Source organism: Eutrigla gurnardus (genome assembly GCF_963514095.1).
Source record: "Eutrigla gurnardus genome assembly, chromosome: 7".
In the NCBI taxonomy this organism is placed as follows: domain Eukaryota; kingdom Metazoa; phylum Chordata; class Actinopteri; order Perciformes; family Triglidae; genus Eutrigla; species Eutrigla gurnardus.
Window position 1 is genome coordinate 16,028,746 of NC_139921.1, and position 14,327 is coordinate 16,043,072.

Consider the following 14,327-nt stretch of genomic DNA (forward strand, 5'->3'; position numbering starts at 1 on the left):
ATTAGAATTGCCCATGCATAGCCCATATAACATGGAATGCATAAAATATTTTCTTAATTTCTTAATAACTTTGTTTTATACTCCTTTCTGTATGTTGTTACCTTTATCAAATATGCAAGCCTGGTGTGAGGCAACGAGACAGGTATCCATCGAGGCAGTCAACCCAGTGACAATAAAACACATTGACATGTTTAATTATTAATCATAGAATTGATATGAGATTTAATTAATTTGCAATCCGAATCAGATATTTTTGTTGTCGTCTGTCTTTTATATTTAAATGAGTACAAAGACCATCCTTAGTGCCGCGGTGAGCGAGCAACCTGTGATCCAGCGCGCTGTTTCCCTCTCAGCTGGTCTTCGCCTTCAAAAGCTGCGTCAAGTCAGCGATGAATAAACAGTCTTACAGCGGAAGTCGACCCTTCAACATAAAAGCCCAATCACCGCTCAGTGCTCCCTGTAAGGTGTCCTCATTTTATTTTTCAACCACTAACCAGAACATGTTGTCTGTCTGTTCGCTGACTTGTCACCAATCCGTGATACCGACCAGAGGCGTGTAGTTCAGGACGCAGTTGGAGAGCAGATACCATCATCAGGTTTTCTCTGGCACGATATCAATTAATCGTTTTTTCTCTCCGGGTTGGCGCAAAAACATAATCGTCTATTTATTTGTTGTTTTTTATTTATGAAGAATGGGCTGCGCAATATCAGATCTGGCAGCAAAAGCGGAGTTTGGAGGGAGGACTACAGAGGATGCTGCTGCTGGCGCTGCGTGTCCCAGCGAGGATCAGATTCACATGATCAAGGAGTCCTGGAAAGTTATCCGGGACGATATAGCCAAAGTTGGAATCATTATGTTCGTCAGGTAGGACGCTTAAGCCTTTCCTATGCTCTCCGGCGTTGTTTGCATGTCAAATCACTCAAAGAGGTGATTCCTCTTGTTGGTCAATTAGAAGATCAGCATCTATTGATGATCCAAAACTAAAGAAATTGTATTTAATAAAGGTTTCTGTTCATAGAATTTGCTAATTTCTGGGGATTTTGCAGCCAAAACAACAAATTACATTTTCCATGTATGTCTTAATGGCCCATCCTGCTGATCATAATGCACAGCAAAGGAGCAACTTTCCAGTTTAACATTAACAGACGGCTTAGTGAAACAGTGCTGCCCATTAGCCAAAGGTGTGCAGACGATGACCCCATGCCTGACCTTTTCATGTGAACATCGGGCTCCCCTTCACCCCCACCACCACATGCTGCCCTCTGACCCATGGTTTTACATTCAGAGCTCAGGGCAGACTACCCCTCCTCCCCTCTTATCACTTCATATCACATCTTCACATTACATAATGTTACACAGCCACAGGCCTGGCATAGTGCTATGCAATTAAAGGCTTGAGCCATCAGGAAAATGCATTTTATCAATTAGGATGACGACCGGCGTCCGGGAAAACATCTTTGCTCGGGCAGGGAAATGAAACACAAAAGTGTACAATGGTAGAAGAGCGGCGGACCTTCAGGCTGCGGCATTTACAGTACAATGACACGGCTAGAAGCCCAATTAATGCCATCTGTCCCCTGGGTGACCTCAACAGTTGAAGAGATTGACCTTATTGTGGTAGCCTGGAAATCCATGGGCGTCTTATAGGTCAGCCCCCCCCCCCCCCCCCCCCCCCCCCCCCCCCGCCTGGGCCCCCAGGGCTTGTGTCTCATGACTACATTTATTGTAATTGTTACAGAATCATCTGTTATTTATTGTGTTCTTCCTCTAAATGTAACAAACCTTTTTCTTTTGGTGAGGGGATGTTCCTCCAATTCATACCAAACACATTTCTCTAAAGACTTAGAGGGCTCTATTCATGAGAGAACCAATTAATGGACAGCCCAATTAAAATTCCATTTGAGCTTTATAATGCTATTGTCTGCTTATGCCCTGCATACTTGAGTGTACGCCACAAGTGAACATACACTGTTGTGTTGACAACAAGTTGGTGAGCAGGAGGTATGCATGGTGAGGAAGCACATTTTTATTTATTTTAGAAATGTATTTATGCCATTCAATCAAGCGTGAAATCAGAGTAATTAAAAACAATAAAAAGAGCCTGAATATTTCTAATTTAATGTAACTTTATGCACAGAACCTTTCCGCTGCCTGTTCAAATGTGTCACAACTGCTACTGCAGACTGAGTTAAATGATACCTTGGAAGGGATGAGCCAAACTGTGGAGTTGCACAAATATCAAGCAGGAAGACATGACAATGAAGTACAATCGTAGACATCTTAAAACATGAATTTCTTAGTCTAGTCACTCACAAACATATTGGGACCTTGGTGGTAGACACTCACTCACATTTTGTCTTGTATTTCTGTATATATATATATATATATATATATATATAGCATTTCAGTATTATCATCTGTTTGTCGAAGGGTGCAGACTACTCATTTTTTGCAACATCACATTTCTAACACCTCTATCCAGCAGTCTTTCTATTGAGGGTGGCACATGTTTTAGACACCTAATGCATTTATTCATCAGGACTCTGAATTTCAGGTTTAGAAACATGTTTTTCCTCTCTCTCTCTCTCTCTCTCTCTCTCTCTCTCTCTCTCTCTCTCTCTCTCTCTCTCTCTCTCCCTCTCTCTCTCTCTCTCTCTCTCCCCCTCTCTCTCTCTCTCTCTCTCTCTCTCTCTCTCTCTCGCACTGAAAGGGGAAAAAAACAATAAACAGAAAACAGAATAAGCTTCTGTTTGATCTGCCACACCCCACAAGTGTTTCTATTCTAATGTATTATTAATGTCTAGCTAAGTGTACGGCTCAGCACCACAAATCTTCAGGTTGTTTGCAATTATAACCTATATATTTATAAAGCTGCATGTTCATGTCTGCCATCATTATCCCCCCCCCTGTCACACGCAGACCGGCAACTGTGTGTTCACAGGTACCTCAGTTGGAGACCGGATGGCTCTCTGATTGGATGGCAGCATGCTTAAACTCTCTGGTCAACGGAATTGACTGAGATTAAATCAGAAAAGCAGGATCAGTGGCTCCATTTGACTGGGACTCCGTTCCAGCTCTGACGAGGCAGGGTGGCTCGTTTAGAGCTCCGGGTGGAAATGAGGGTTGGCCTGGCTAACAAAATTACAGATCCACCAGGGCCTGGTCGTGATTGCATCTATTGGGTGTAAAAAAGCAGAGTGAAGGGCAACGATGATAAGAAGAAACAGAGCGAAAGTCACAATCAGATCTCTATTCAAAGTGAGAGAAAGGCTGAAGAATGAGAAGCCTCCAATCACATTGTTGATGAGCTGAAACACATTCACACCCAGCACTGGGGATACAGTGTTGTAGCTGTGTGACTCAGGGGGAGGTTTGTTTTGGGTGTGGGAATTAATACCACAGGCGGCTTTTCAGAACTGTGCAGTGTTGTTGTCTTGGTAACAGGTTGTTTGAGACCCATCCCGAATGCAAGGATGTCTTCTTCCTGTTCCGAGACGTGGAGGACCTGGAGAGGTTTCGGACCAGCCGGGAGCTCAGGGCACACGGGCTGAGGTCAGTCACCAGCTTCCGCCGGACATAACACAGCAACACAGCAACATCCAGAGCAAAACTGAAACAATCCAGCCCTGATAGCATAGCTGCACGGTTGAGTGTCATTTTAAATAAGGCTTAGTCAGTTTTAGCAAACGTTGCAGTGCATTACGATTCGATTCTCTTGTGCGTAGATTTCCAACCTTGTTAGATTACACCAATTTGTAATTCTAATTTTACAGATACTATTTTTCTAAAACGTAATTTCCACTTTTTAAAATGATCAGCCACTCCACAATTATTCCTGGTACCCTTTGGGAGAAGTACCCACTAGGGTACTCACTGCTGTAGTGAGTCCGTGTGTAACTGACTCAAAATAAAACTACAGTGACCATGTACATTATTATTGCAGGAACAGCCAGTGCAGCAGTGTGGGAGGGAGCTACATCATCACACCAAGAAACATCAGGTGTTAGCTACAGGCAATACTCGTTAGTGGAATCAATTTATAGTCGGCCTTTTCATGGAAAAGTACAGAATATCACGGGACACATCTTTTTTTTTTTTTTTTTTTACAGTGCACGTAAATAAGTGGCTGAGCAAAAACACCTCAGGTGGCCGTGTCATCGTGTCGCTTTCCACTCACGCAGAGCATGTAGCATCTATTTCAGCCACTTGTCTGTTGTTTCTAGGGTGCATCAGGCCTCTCTGTGTTCCTCTGTGCACAAAGCCAAAGCAGTCGATTACAGCCTGAGGACCTGAAGGTACTGAAGCTAGCGTGGCATTGCAGCGGCGACGCACAGGCAAAATGTATTAGGCGTCCGCATGTCGGCCACCTGACCCAATGCACGCTGGGACGTTAGTACACATGTCGAGGGTGGCAGCAGGACAGAGGGGAAGAGAGAGCTAAACCAACTCTTAAGTCTTTGTTATGTATTAATCTTCAAAACACACTCAGACACCTGTGAGAGCAACAAAGGAAATTGATCCTGTGGTGTTTTTTTAAAGCAATCAATTGTGTCTGAGAAACTGTCCCCCGGCAATCTTTCAACACATAAAAGAGTGTCACACTCATGTACAGTGATGTAGATAGTCGTCTAATGCTAAAACACGATTAACTGGGTGTCTTTTTTTCTTTCTTTCTCCCCATCTGTTTCAGGGTGATGTCTTTTATTGAGAAAAGCGTTGCTAGACTGGATCAGCTGGAGAGACTGGAAGCTCTGGCTCTGGAGCTGGGAAAAAGCCATTATCATTACAACGCTCCACCTAAGTACTACAGTGTAAGAACACGATGAACCCAACGGTGCTTAGCACAGTGTGTTTTTGTGACGCTGCTTTGTTTGTAGAGGACTACACATATTCTAATCCCAGCTGCTACAGTAGCTCTTTATCAGACTACACCATTATAGGTGCAACTAAAATCACAGCAGCTGAATGAATTGACCCAAAACTACAAATAATATATGTATAATTGGATGTCACCCTAGTTACCAAGGCACAACATAAGCATATCAGTAAGTATCTCCCATAATTATTTTCCAGTATGTGGGAGCAGAATTCATCTGTGCCGTGCAGCCCATCCTGAAGGACAAGTGGACGGATGAGCTGGAGGAGGCATGGAAGGTAAGGAGTGCCATTGTGTGACCCGTGTGTCTCCTGGCGTGGGCGTTAATCAGAGAACTCCAGCAGCAGCAGCAGCAGCAGCCCATTCTGGGTAAATGCCTTGTGAAAGACGTGATGTGTTCAATCAGCATGTCAGCGGTGGCGGCGGTTTGTGTCTGGCTCGCGTCAGTCCTGCACATCCCTTTAATGCGCCGTGTAACATGTCAAGACGGGAACCAGCGCAACGCAAGCTTGACTGATGAGGAATTTACAGCGCACTGAACCATACATGACCATATTGAGAAAATGGAACATGGCTCTGTCACATCATGTTACATCACCTCAAGAGCCCTTGTGTTATTAATACAGAGACACTTGAATAATGTTGTCCTCAGTATTTATAGACAATAGAGACTTCTCTACCTCATTGAATTTAGATTTAGTGTAGTGCTTTCTGGTAATGAACCCATAGGTGTCTCTAAATTTAAGGGGTTTAAAACATTATTCTAATGTGATAAAGCACTAAGATCTCATTGGGTTTTATGTGCACTTTTTATAAACAGCATGTCTGTGGTTTCATGTTATATTTGTAGATTTATAGTTACATTCATAATTTAAAATGTACATTTCTGTACATCATTCTTTCTGCTCTTACTAAAGCATCTACTGCCCTCTAGTGGTTGAGGTTATTTTATTTCTGTCGTGCCAAAAATTTGGCTCATCCTCCTTGAGATGAAAAGACATTCAAATGTATCAATAATTAAGTCATATAGCAAATATATGAATCCAAAACATACATTATCTGTACATCTTTCAAATAACATACTGATGGCAACTGTTTTAGTAAATTGTACACTGGGAAGAACTATATGTGAACTTTCAATGTCTAATAGCACTAATTCACACAGACAAACTGTACTCTTATTTCCCTTCCACACAATTTCAAACTTAGTAGAAATAATGAATGTCCTTCAAATACAGGGAGCCTGACCCAGTTCACTGTGTATCATTTGTGTTCCAGACCATGTTCCAGTTTGTGACCAGCCTAATGAAGCAGGGATACCAGGAGGAGAGCAACAGACAGCGCCACCTGGCTCTCTCCCCGAAGGAAAGACCAGACAAGAGGAACACGGCGCTATGAGACTGTTCTTCAATCCCAACTCAAGACTGTTTTACCAGTGCAGCACAGCAATGTGTTCATGTATATAGTGTATTTACTGCCTCCTTTTCTATATCGCTCATGTTTGCCATTTTAGCACAATGGACAAAAACAAACTTGCAGTGACTTTCAACAACGCACTTTATTTCTGAACTTAAACTCTGCTGCAGTCCTCTTCCATGAGATCCTGGGAGCATTATATGAATAGCTGACAAAATGTACAAGCTGTAGTTAAACCTGCCTTTTAATTGTGATATTAACAGAAATTACATTATTAGAATTACAGCCAATATGTTGTCTCTGTATTCACAACTCAAAACAAACCTTTCAATAAAATCTACAACTTTTACAAATGTTGTCATCATTCAGAAAACTTAATCTTATTTTAATTACCCTCATTAACTAAAGCTATACATTTTATTGGGGTTTAACAATTCAAGACGGCCAGTTTGACAGCTTGATGTGAAAGTGATTCAAAACAAAAAATATATTCATTGTCTATCAGGGGGTAAAATATAGACAAAGAAAGGTTGTATCCCCAATATCAAGCGTAATACAGTAAAACTGGGTTTAAAAAAATATCAAAACTGATCTGATGTAGTTGTGTTTCAAAGCAACTTCATTCATCCATTGCTTATTATTAAACACAAATTTAAAAAAATCCAATTAATTCCTCTTGAGACAGTCAAATTGAAACATGGCAGCACAGCTCACTGGTCGGCCGTAAATATAACATAAATATGAACTTTAACAATTAAATAGTATGAAAGGCAGGTAATCATTGGGCTCCATGGATTTGGCTCCAGAGGTGACACAGCTGTGGGTGACCTGGTGATTCTTTCGTTTCGGTTTCTGTTCCAGATCTCCAATGGCAACGAACTGCCAGGAATGAGACATTACCATGCAAACAATGGCACAATATCAAAGTAGTCTCCGGGTGGGTGAACAGGGGTTCTGAGGCCTCAGGTGAATGGGTAGAAAGCCGAGTATGGCAACAGACCAAGTGGAGGCCTCTCCTGTTCCCTCAGAGCATACAGGCCAGTTAAGGTACCCATGTTTTTTTTTTAAAAGAGTCAGTTGCTCATTGGGTGGCTTTGGTTTTCTTGCTTTTGCTTTTCTTATCCTTCTTCTTAAGTCCATCCATGTGAGCTCTAAGGAGGTTGGAGTATGCCTGCAGAGAGGAGTTTAAGATTGAGTTCTAATTGATCAAAGACTACTATGAAACAAAAGATAGTTTTAGTAACATCAAGGAGACCTTATCAAGAAAGTTTGCATACAGTCACCCAGGGTAACAACCTCCAAATACCACCGACGTAAAACACAAAATTAGCACAACCTACCATTTGAAACTTGATTACTTCTTTGGTGCTGACCTGAAATAAACAGATATTACAATTCGGAATTAATAGCTTATGAAAACAGAAAAATATCGGAGATCTATTAGATGAAACATAAAAACACAGGGGAACACAGTACGCTCACCACTGTGCTAATTTTCTTCTTGCCCTCAGACGCTCTGATGAGACATTTGTTGTCTACTGGTTCAAATGACTCTGTGTGGCCTTTTCGGGGTACAGGCTTGGTCCTCCCGTCATCTGGAAACAAGAAATACATCCCAGTCCAGTTGATAGATGACGACAGAGGAAACTCATAGCTTTACTTCCTGATTAAACCTGAATGACAATTGCCAAAACTCATGAGGGATCTGCTTACATTTCTTTAGCGTGATGACAACACTGCCAGATGTTCTGCACTTCTGGAACAGCCGTGTGAGCTCTGTGAGAAACTGGACAACGGAGCAAAAGCAAATATTAATGACCCACCAACTATATTTTAGTGTGTGCGCGAGCGAGCAAAATATTACAAACATCTTAGCCTTTCTATTAGACTACATTAGATTTGGCGAGCGAAGAGTAACGCTAGCTAACGTTAATAATCTGGTATGCAAGTCGCACCTGGTAAGTATCGTATACACGTTGGTTAGCTTCAATGCTAGAAACTAACGTGATGTTGGAGTTACTTAAGTAACTTCTGCTTTAGTTACCGCCAGCTGTCTTGAAATTAAGTTAATGAGTGCTAACTTGCAGTCCAGGTTTGCCTATATTGGGGTCAATAAACGAAATAACCAGTTATATCGACCTTTGTGTAACAAAAGGCAGTGTATGGCTTCGTACATTAAGCTAGAAAGTCTCATAAATGAACAACATATTTGCCAGCTCAAGGCTTGACGCGAAAGCTGTTAGCTTCTACCAAACGTTAGCAGGCTGGCTAATGAGTGAGTTTGATGACTAGCTTGTCTAACGTTGCGGATATCTGTGAGACAGCTGAAGCAGTCAGACGATTTTTAGTTTAAAATCAATAACTTCGACAGTTCAATTTATTTCACGACATGCTTTTTGTTCTTACCGAATCATTTTCAAGCAGCACCATGGTTCTGTCTTCGGCTTTAGTGTTTGCTTACTGGCCGCAAGCTAACTCCCGTGTGAAGGCTGTGAAGCACACGTACTACACAAGCCGGAGCCCCGGCCTGCGCCCACACAGCGGAGACAAGAGTTTAATCACAGCGCAGCCTATGGCCAGGAGGGGAATTACACACTAAGATCCCCTCAGTCATTATACAATTCAATCACACATAAGGAAACATTTGTACATAGATATTTTCCAATGATTTGGTTAATTCAACGACTATGCTCATCTAGTATGACAGAAAAGGAAAATAAAGTGTTTAATAAAAATGTTGGTTGGTTGTTGTCACAGCCATAGGAGAGTAGTCCATAAAAACGAAATTAAAAAATGTCATAGTGAAGTTTGCAACAAAGAGGACAAATTCTGATATGCAAAAAAAAAAAAGAAAACACAATATAATATAATTTAAAAGTATCATATGCCACAAAGAAAAAAAATCATATAGTATTTAATAAAAATATCATGAAAAAGTCCCACTATGTCATAACAAAAACATTAAAAATGTCATAGCATAGTACAACATAACAAAATCATTGTAGTTGTCATAAAAATGTCCTCATGTAGTATGTAATGAAAAAAGAATAATACATAAATACATGTTATAAAAATGTCATAACATTGTATGCCATAAACATGTCATTGTATAGCATGCCATAACAAATAATGACATAGTATCTCTTAAAAAATTAACAGTATTGCAGGCGATCAAATATATAATATTCCATAAAAATATTAATATAGCATGTCATAGAAAATGTTATAGTGTAGTAGGCCATAAAAATGTAATAGTATGGTATGCCCTTGAGAAAACAATACAGTTAGTTTGTCATGAAACATTCCATAGAATACTATAACATATGTCTTGTGGCAGATGATACTATAACTTTTTTAATGCCATTTGTGTGGCATAATATACCATGTTTTTTGTGGCATATTGTGGCATATTGTTCTATTAACTTTTCTTTTCTGATAACTTCAGTTATCATGTTTTTCTTTCATGACCTTCAATAGTATGACTTTTTCATGGCATACTAGAGTATGAATTTAGTCATGAAATGTTTTGTGGAATTCTATACAGTCATATATTTGAATGACATTTGTATTACTATTCTATGACACACTATACTATGACGTTCATTATAAAAAAAAACACTGCATACTATACTTTCACTTGAATTCATGATGGCATATACCATGACTTTTTCATTACTTTTTTCTAACATACTACACTATGATAATTTTGTGACATTTTTATTGCATACTATACTATGAACTTATTTTGCCATTCTAACCTTTTTGTGTGATACTATCAAATTTTTTCGTGACATACTATGCTATGACTGGGATATGCTATGACTGTGGGATAATTCATATATTATGCCATTTGTCATGATGCTTTTATGGCATACTATATTATGACATATGTTTGATCACTTTATACTATACTAAATTATTATTTATGACATTTTTATGGCTTACTATACAAAGATTATTATGATATATAAAGATGACACTGTATTTTAAATATTTTATACACTTTTAATATTCGACAACATGAAACATAACACAGCAGGTACTTTAGCACAGAGGATGTTCTCTCAGTTGCTCTCTACATAACTCTACGTACTGTATCTTCTGTGCATGCTATAGGGTACATACCTAAAAGTGACAAATAAAAGCACCAGCACCTTAATCTGCAATATAACTGACAAAGATAATATATTTTTATAGAATTTATAGTTTTATAGTTGTGATACATTTAACAGATTTGCGTTACAAAACAATCCGAATCCTGAAAGATTACAGGGCTGAGTGTATCTTGTGTTTTGTAGAGACATGGCTATCTGAGGACCGATATTTATCAGTTCAGAGACTTGACCTAGAAAAAAAATTGGAGGGGGATTTTCTTTCCCTATTATTGAACATTGGTGCCCTTCTGTGTTATGTTGACTGAAGACTGAAACTGTTTTCTATTTCCCTATGGGGAATTTGTGGAGGTGATTGTGATCGCTGTTTATATGCCACCATCAGCTAATACAACTACGCCTTCTCAGACAATCTATCAATGTGCTGAAAAGCTAAAAACGTCCTCCCCTGGTGCAGCCAAGATCATACAACCAATATTGTGAGAGGATGCTAATACCCACCAAGTCTGTTAAGTGCTACCCAAACAACAAGCCACTGCAGATTCAATTTGCATTTTTGTCACACATTCACCGGAAGGGTATTCCAGACGGCACTCAATCCACGGGGGACCAAACCAAATGGTAAAACATTTTTTTGACAAATTGTAAAATTGAAGACTTTATTATGAGTTATGAATCTTGTAATTGCTTTTCTCAAGAATTCTGCATGTGGACCATTTCTTATAAAGTACATTAACCACAAATGTAGTATACAGTCAGTAACATACATTCAACAAATCAACACTAAATACCCACCTGATCACTCAATAAACCTTATTTCTAAGTAAAAGTGCAAAAAGTGCTCTTGTTAACCTCACTTTCAGCACACATTTTAAAGTATATGACTTATATATTGTTTCTCACGTTCGTGAGAAAAAAATCTACCAAAAAACACTTATATAAAAACAGCAACGCAAAGCAAGACTATGGCTTGAGTATGGCCTTGTTGAGTTTCCGTTATCTTGATAGTGCACAATCTGGATGGTTCCCCAGGTCAGCAAGGTCTACAGCAAACTCAGAGTACCAGTCTCTGTCAAAGACTGCCCTGAGCTGACCCTGCAGGGCCTTTGTCTTCCATACAGGGTGAGGAGCATGCTGGGAAATCACTAGACCCACTCCAGCTGTGGTCAGAAAGTAGTCCCCCGACCAGTTGGAAGTACCTAAGGGACAACAATGTTATGTGTCCGTTAATCCACAACAAACAGACTCTTCAACACATAATCACACACATACTTGAGTTTAAATGCGTAATGTGTGGGAATAATAATCCTGAAGATAATCTGTCACTCACCAATGTAAGCCACTTTATCAGTCACCATGTATTTATTGTGGTTCACTCTGGTGTATGGAATATCAGACTGGTTTCCCACAGGTACAATGTACAATTTCTGAGAAGCAAATGACATGCAAACGTATACGAAAATTCAGAGACAAAGATCTGTGTTTACTCCCATCAGATTTCAGTTATTTCATGTTGTTTTTTTTACAATTTGGATGCTGATGTCTTGGTGAGGGCTGTCAATTGAGGCTAGAGACTGAAGGAAGGAGAGCATCGCTGGATCAGAGTCCCGCCCACAGCTGATCAGCATCCGCATCTTAACCCTCCTCTCGAATGCAGCTGTCCTGATGGCATCATCAATGAAAGACCAGTACCTGTCCAGTTCAATTAATCCAGAGTGAGTAATTCATGCAAAAGGGGGGAATCGCTTAATGGAAACAAGTTTCTTTTCTGGGGTCACCTCTGAGGCTTTTCAAAGCGTGTGGTGGGGAAGTACTCCATGACGGCTACATCAACATAGTGTTGGGCCTCTGAGATGATGGAGAGAATAGCCTCCAGGTCCTGAGTCCTTGATGGAGGACAGAATGCTGGTGGAGAACCCTGGGGTGAGACGCAAATAATGAATAATAATACCAACAAAAACATTTGATCCATCAAATCTGACTTCCATGAGATAACAGTTCGAGGTTTAGAGGTGGCTGAAACTGTCAAACACACAGAATGGTCACTTCTGTGTAAATAGAAACCTCTGCATTTCATCCATTTATCCTGTAAAAAGGAACTGAAATTTAAGGAACTCACGGTGAGGTAAAGACTGCTGGAGACATTATCCGTTTTCAACAGCAGGGGGTGGTATTTGTTGATGGTGGTGTCATACTCTGCAGGCCAGGACTGTGGAAGGGAGCTGTTGGATTGTCCCATTACCCAGTAGGACTGGAAAATCTTATGAAGGTCCTTTGCTAGACCGGAACAGTTGTAGACGACTACTCCCAGCTCCTTCACCTAAAAGTGAATTATGATGTTGTTTGTCGTTGCTTTAAGGAGTGAAATAAGCACCTGTAAATGTAGGCGTTACCTGTGTGAGAGCCCTCCAGTCCATGTTGGCGCTTCCAATGAACACATGTTTTCTGTCAACTATCCAGAACTTGCTGTGGAGGACGCCCCTTGTCAAGCGTCCAAAGTTCACCTTCCTCACCTGCACTCCTACAGACAACCAGAGAGGGGGCTGCAGTTAAGTGACTTGTGTGCAAACAACAAACATCCAAACCTACTGCAGTAAATGGGGAGAACAGGGAGTCAATTTCTAAACCTTTCTGTTTTAGGATCTTTAAATCCGTGGAGTTTGTTCGAACGGTGGGAACACTGGTCACCAAGCGGACCGAGACGTTCCTGGAGGGCAACTCCTCAAGCTGTTTCAGGATGTCCCTTCCCTGCAGAGGACACGATATTAGGCCTTTTACACAAACAACGATGTATTTAGCAAATATTGTTTTCTATTTTAGTTGATCACCCACAGGTATGTCAGAGGGAGAGATAACGTTAATGTCTTCCCCAGTTAAAGTCCAGTAGAAAGAGACCACGTCCACTTGATCCGTTGCCACGGAGATGAGATCTTTCCAGGCTCTTTCCAGAGAGATCCCAAACGTCGCATTGCCTTTGTATTTCATATGTATAGGGATGCTCTCCACCAGTGCCATGCTAAGACATAAACAAAGACATCTGCTGAGAAACGAAGACATCTGCTGGAAACCGGAGAAATTATACTTTAGAGAAACTATTTAGATAATCATTAACCATTAAGTCAATAGGTGTAAAAAAAAAAAAAAAAAAGAAGTTAAGAAGAGGAAACACTGGTATGTCATTATTTTTGCTGCACAGTATTGAATTTAAGATCTATCATATAATAACTTAAATCTGAAAGTGATCATTACCATTATTACCGAGTCAATTCATTTAGTGGGATTTTTACCTGCACTGGTTGGTGGAGAAATTGCCCTCATCTTCCTGAGGAAGTGTCACATGCTCTTTGGGGGCTGGTGGTCTTTCCAGCACAGCGATGGCTAACAGGATCCCCAGGACTGTCAGACAGCCCAAAGCCACAACTAATGTCACACAGCTGGTTGCCCTCTAACAACACGAAGTTTGATAGAAAAACAAGTCTAGAAATTAGAAGAATGTGTCGTACCAAAGCAGTGAATATCTTGGAGAATATTTGATGCGAGTCCTACCCATTTGTTTGAAACATCATCGTCATCAATCCTGCTATACGTAGGGGGCATTTTGCCTTTCAAGAGCTCCTCACCTATTCATGTTCAAAAGCAGCCAATGATCATCTCAGACAGAAAATAACCACGATAGTAGTCAGAGCACACGAATGACAGTTTTCTTTCAATATCAGATCATTTAAATATCAGATGAAGTTTGGTTTACAAAGTATTTAAAGCAAAAGCAACTTACACAAAGCAGATATTTTACGACTTGAAAGAGCTCACACTATACTAGTGTCTTCCCCTCCAGCTTCCACCCGAAAATGAGCTGAAGTGATGTATCTATTATCGAGTTTATCATAGCACAGTTCCTGTTTTTACTTTCATTTCAGGTTTT

At 40.3% G+C, this 14,327-nt stretch overlaps 3 protein-coding genes across 5 annotated transcripts; 1 reads left to right on the forward strand and 2 right to left on the reverse strand.

Moving 5' to 3' along the window:
• Positions 1-602: 602 nt before the first annotated feature.
• Positions 603-6,679, forward strand: xgb (x globin). The gene is made up of 5 exons (XM_084013625.1): positions 603-865; positions 3,446-3,553; positions 4,692-4,812; positions 5,075-5,155; positions 6,156-6,679. Exons 1-5 carry the CDS (start codon positions 693-695, stop codon positions 6,273-6,275), a joined length of 603 nt encoding a protein of 200 aa, XP_083869751.1. The 5' UTR covers positions 603-692; the 3' UTR covers positions 6,276-6,679.
• On the reverse strand, positions 6,417-8,826 carry srp14 (signal recognition particle 14). The gene is made up of 5 exons (XM_084013628.1): positions 8,700-8,826; positions 8,007-8,079; positions 7,776-7,888; positions 7,634-7,666; positions 6,417-7,464 (listed from the first exon to the last, which is right to left on the reverse strand). The coding sequence occupies exons 1-5, from the start codon at positions 8,721-8,723 to the stop codon at positions 7,375-7,377; spliced, it is 333 nt and encodes a 110-aa protein (XP_083869754.1). The 5' UTR covers positions 8,724-8,826; the 3' UTR covers positions 6,417-7,374.
• A 1,508-nt stretch (positions 8,827-10,334) lies between these two features.
• Positions 10,335-14,251, reverse strand: pld4 (phospholipase D family member 4). 3 transcript variants are annotated; one of them, XM_084013610.1, is made up of 11 exons: positions 14,181-14,251; positions 13,952-14,025; positions 13,693-13,850; positions 13,238-13,421; positions 13,033-13,153; positions 12,799-12,926; positions 12,525-12,725; positions 12,184-12,323; positions 11,932-12,097; positions 11,736-11,832; positions 10,335-11,604 (listed from the first exon to the last, which is right to left on the reverse strand). In XM_084013610.1, exons 2-11 carry the CDS (start codon positions 14,000-14,002, stop codon positions 11,402-11,404), a joined length of 1,449 nt encoding a protein of 482 aa, XP_083869736.1. In that variant the 5' UTR covers positions 14,003-14,025; positions 14,181-14,251; the 3' UTR covers positions 10,335-11,401. The 3 variants fall into 3 exon arrangements, with proteins under 3 accessions (XP_083869736.1, XP_083869738.1, XP_083869737.1); XM_084013612.1 differs by lacking the exons at positions 13,952-14,025; positions 14,181-14,251 and having other exon boundaries at positions 13,238-13,462; positions 13,693-13,807; XM_084013611.1 differs by lacking the exons at positions 13,952-14,025; positions 14,181-14,251 and having other exon boundaries at positions 13,238-13,465; positions 13,693-13,801.
• Between the last annotated feature and the right edge of the window lie 76 nt (positions 14,252-14,327).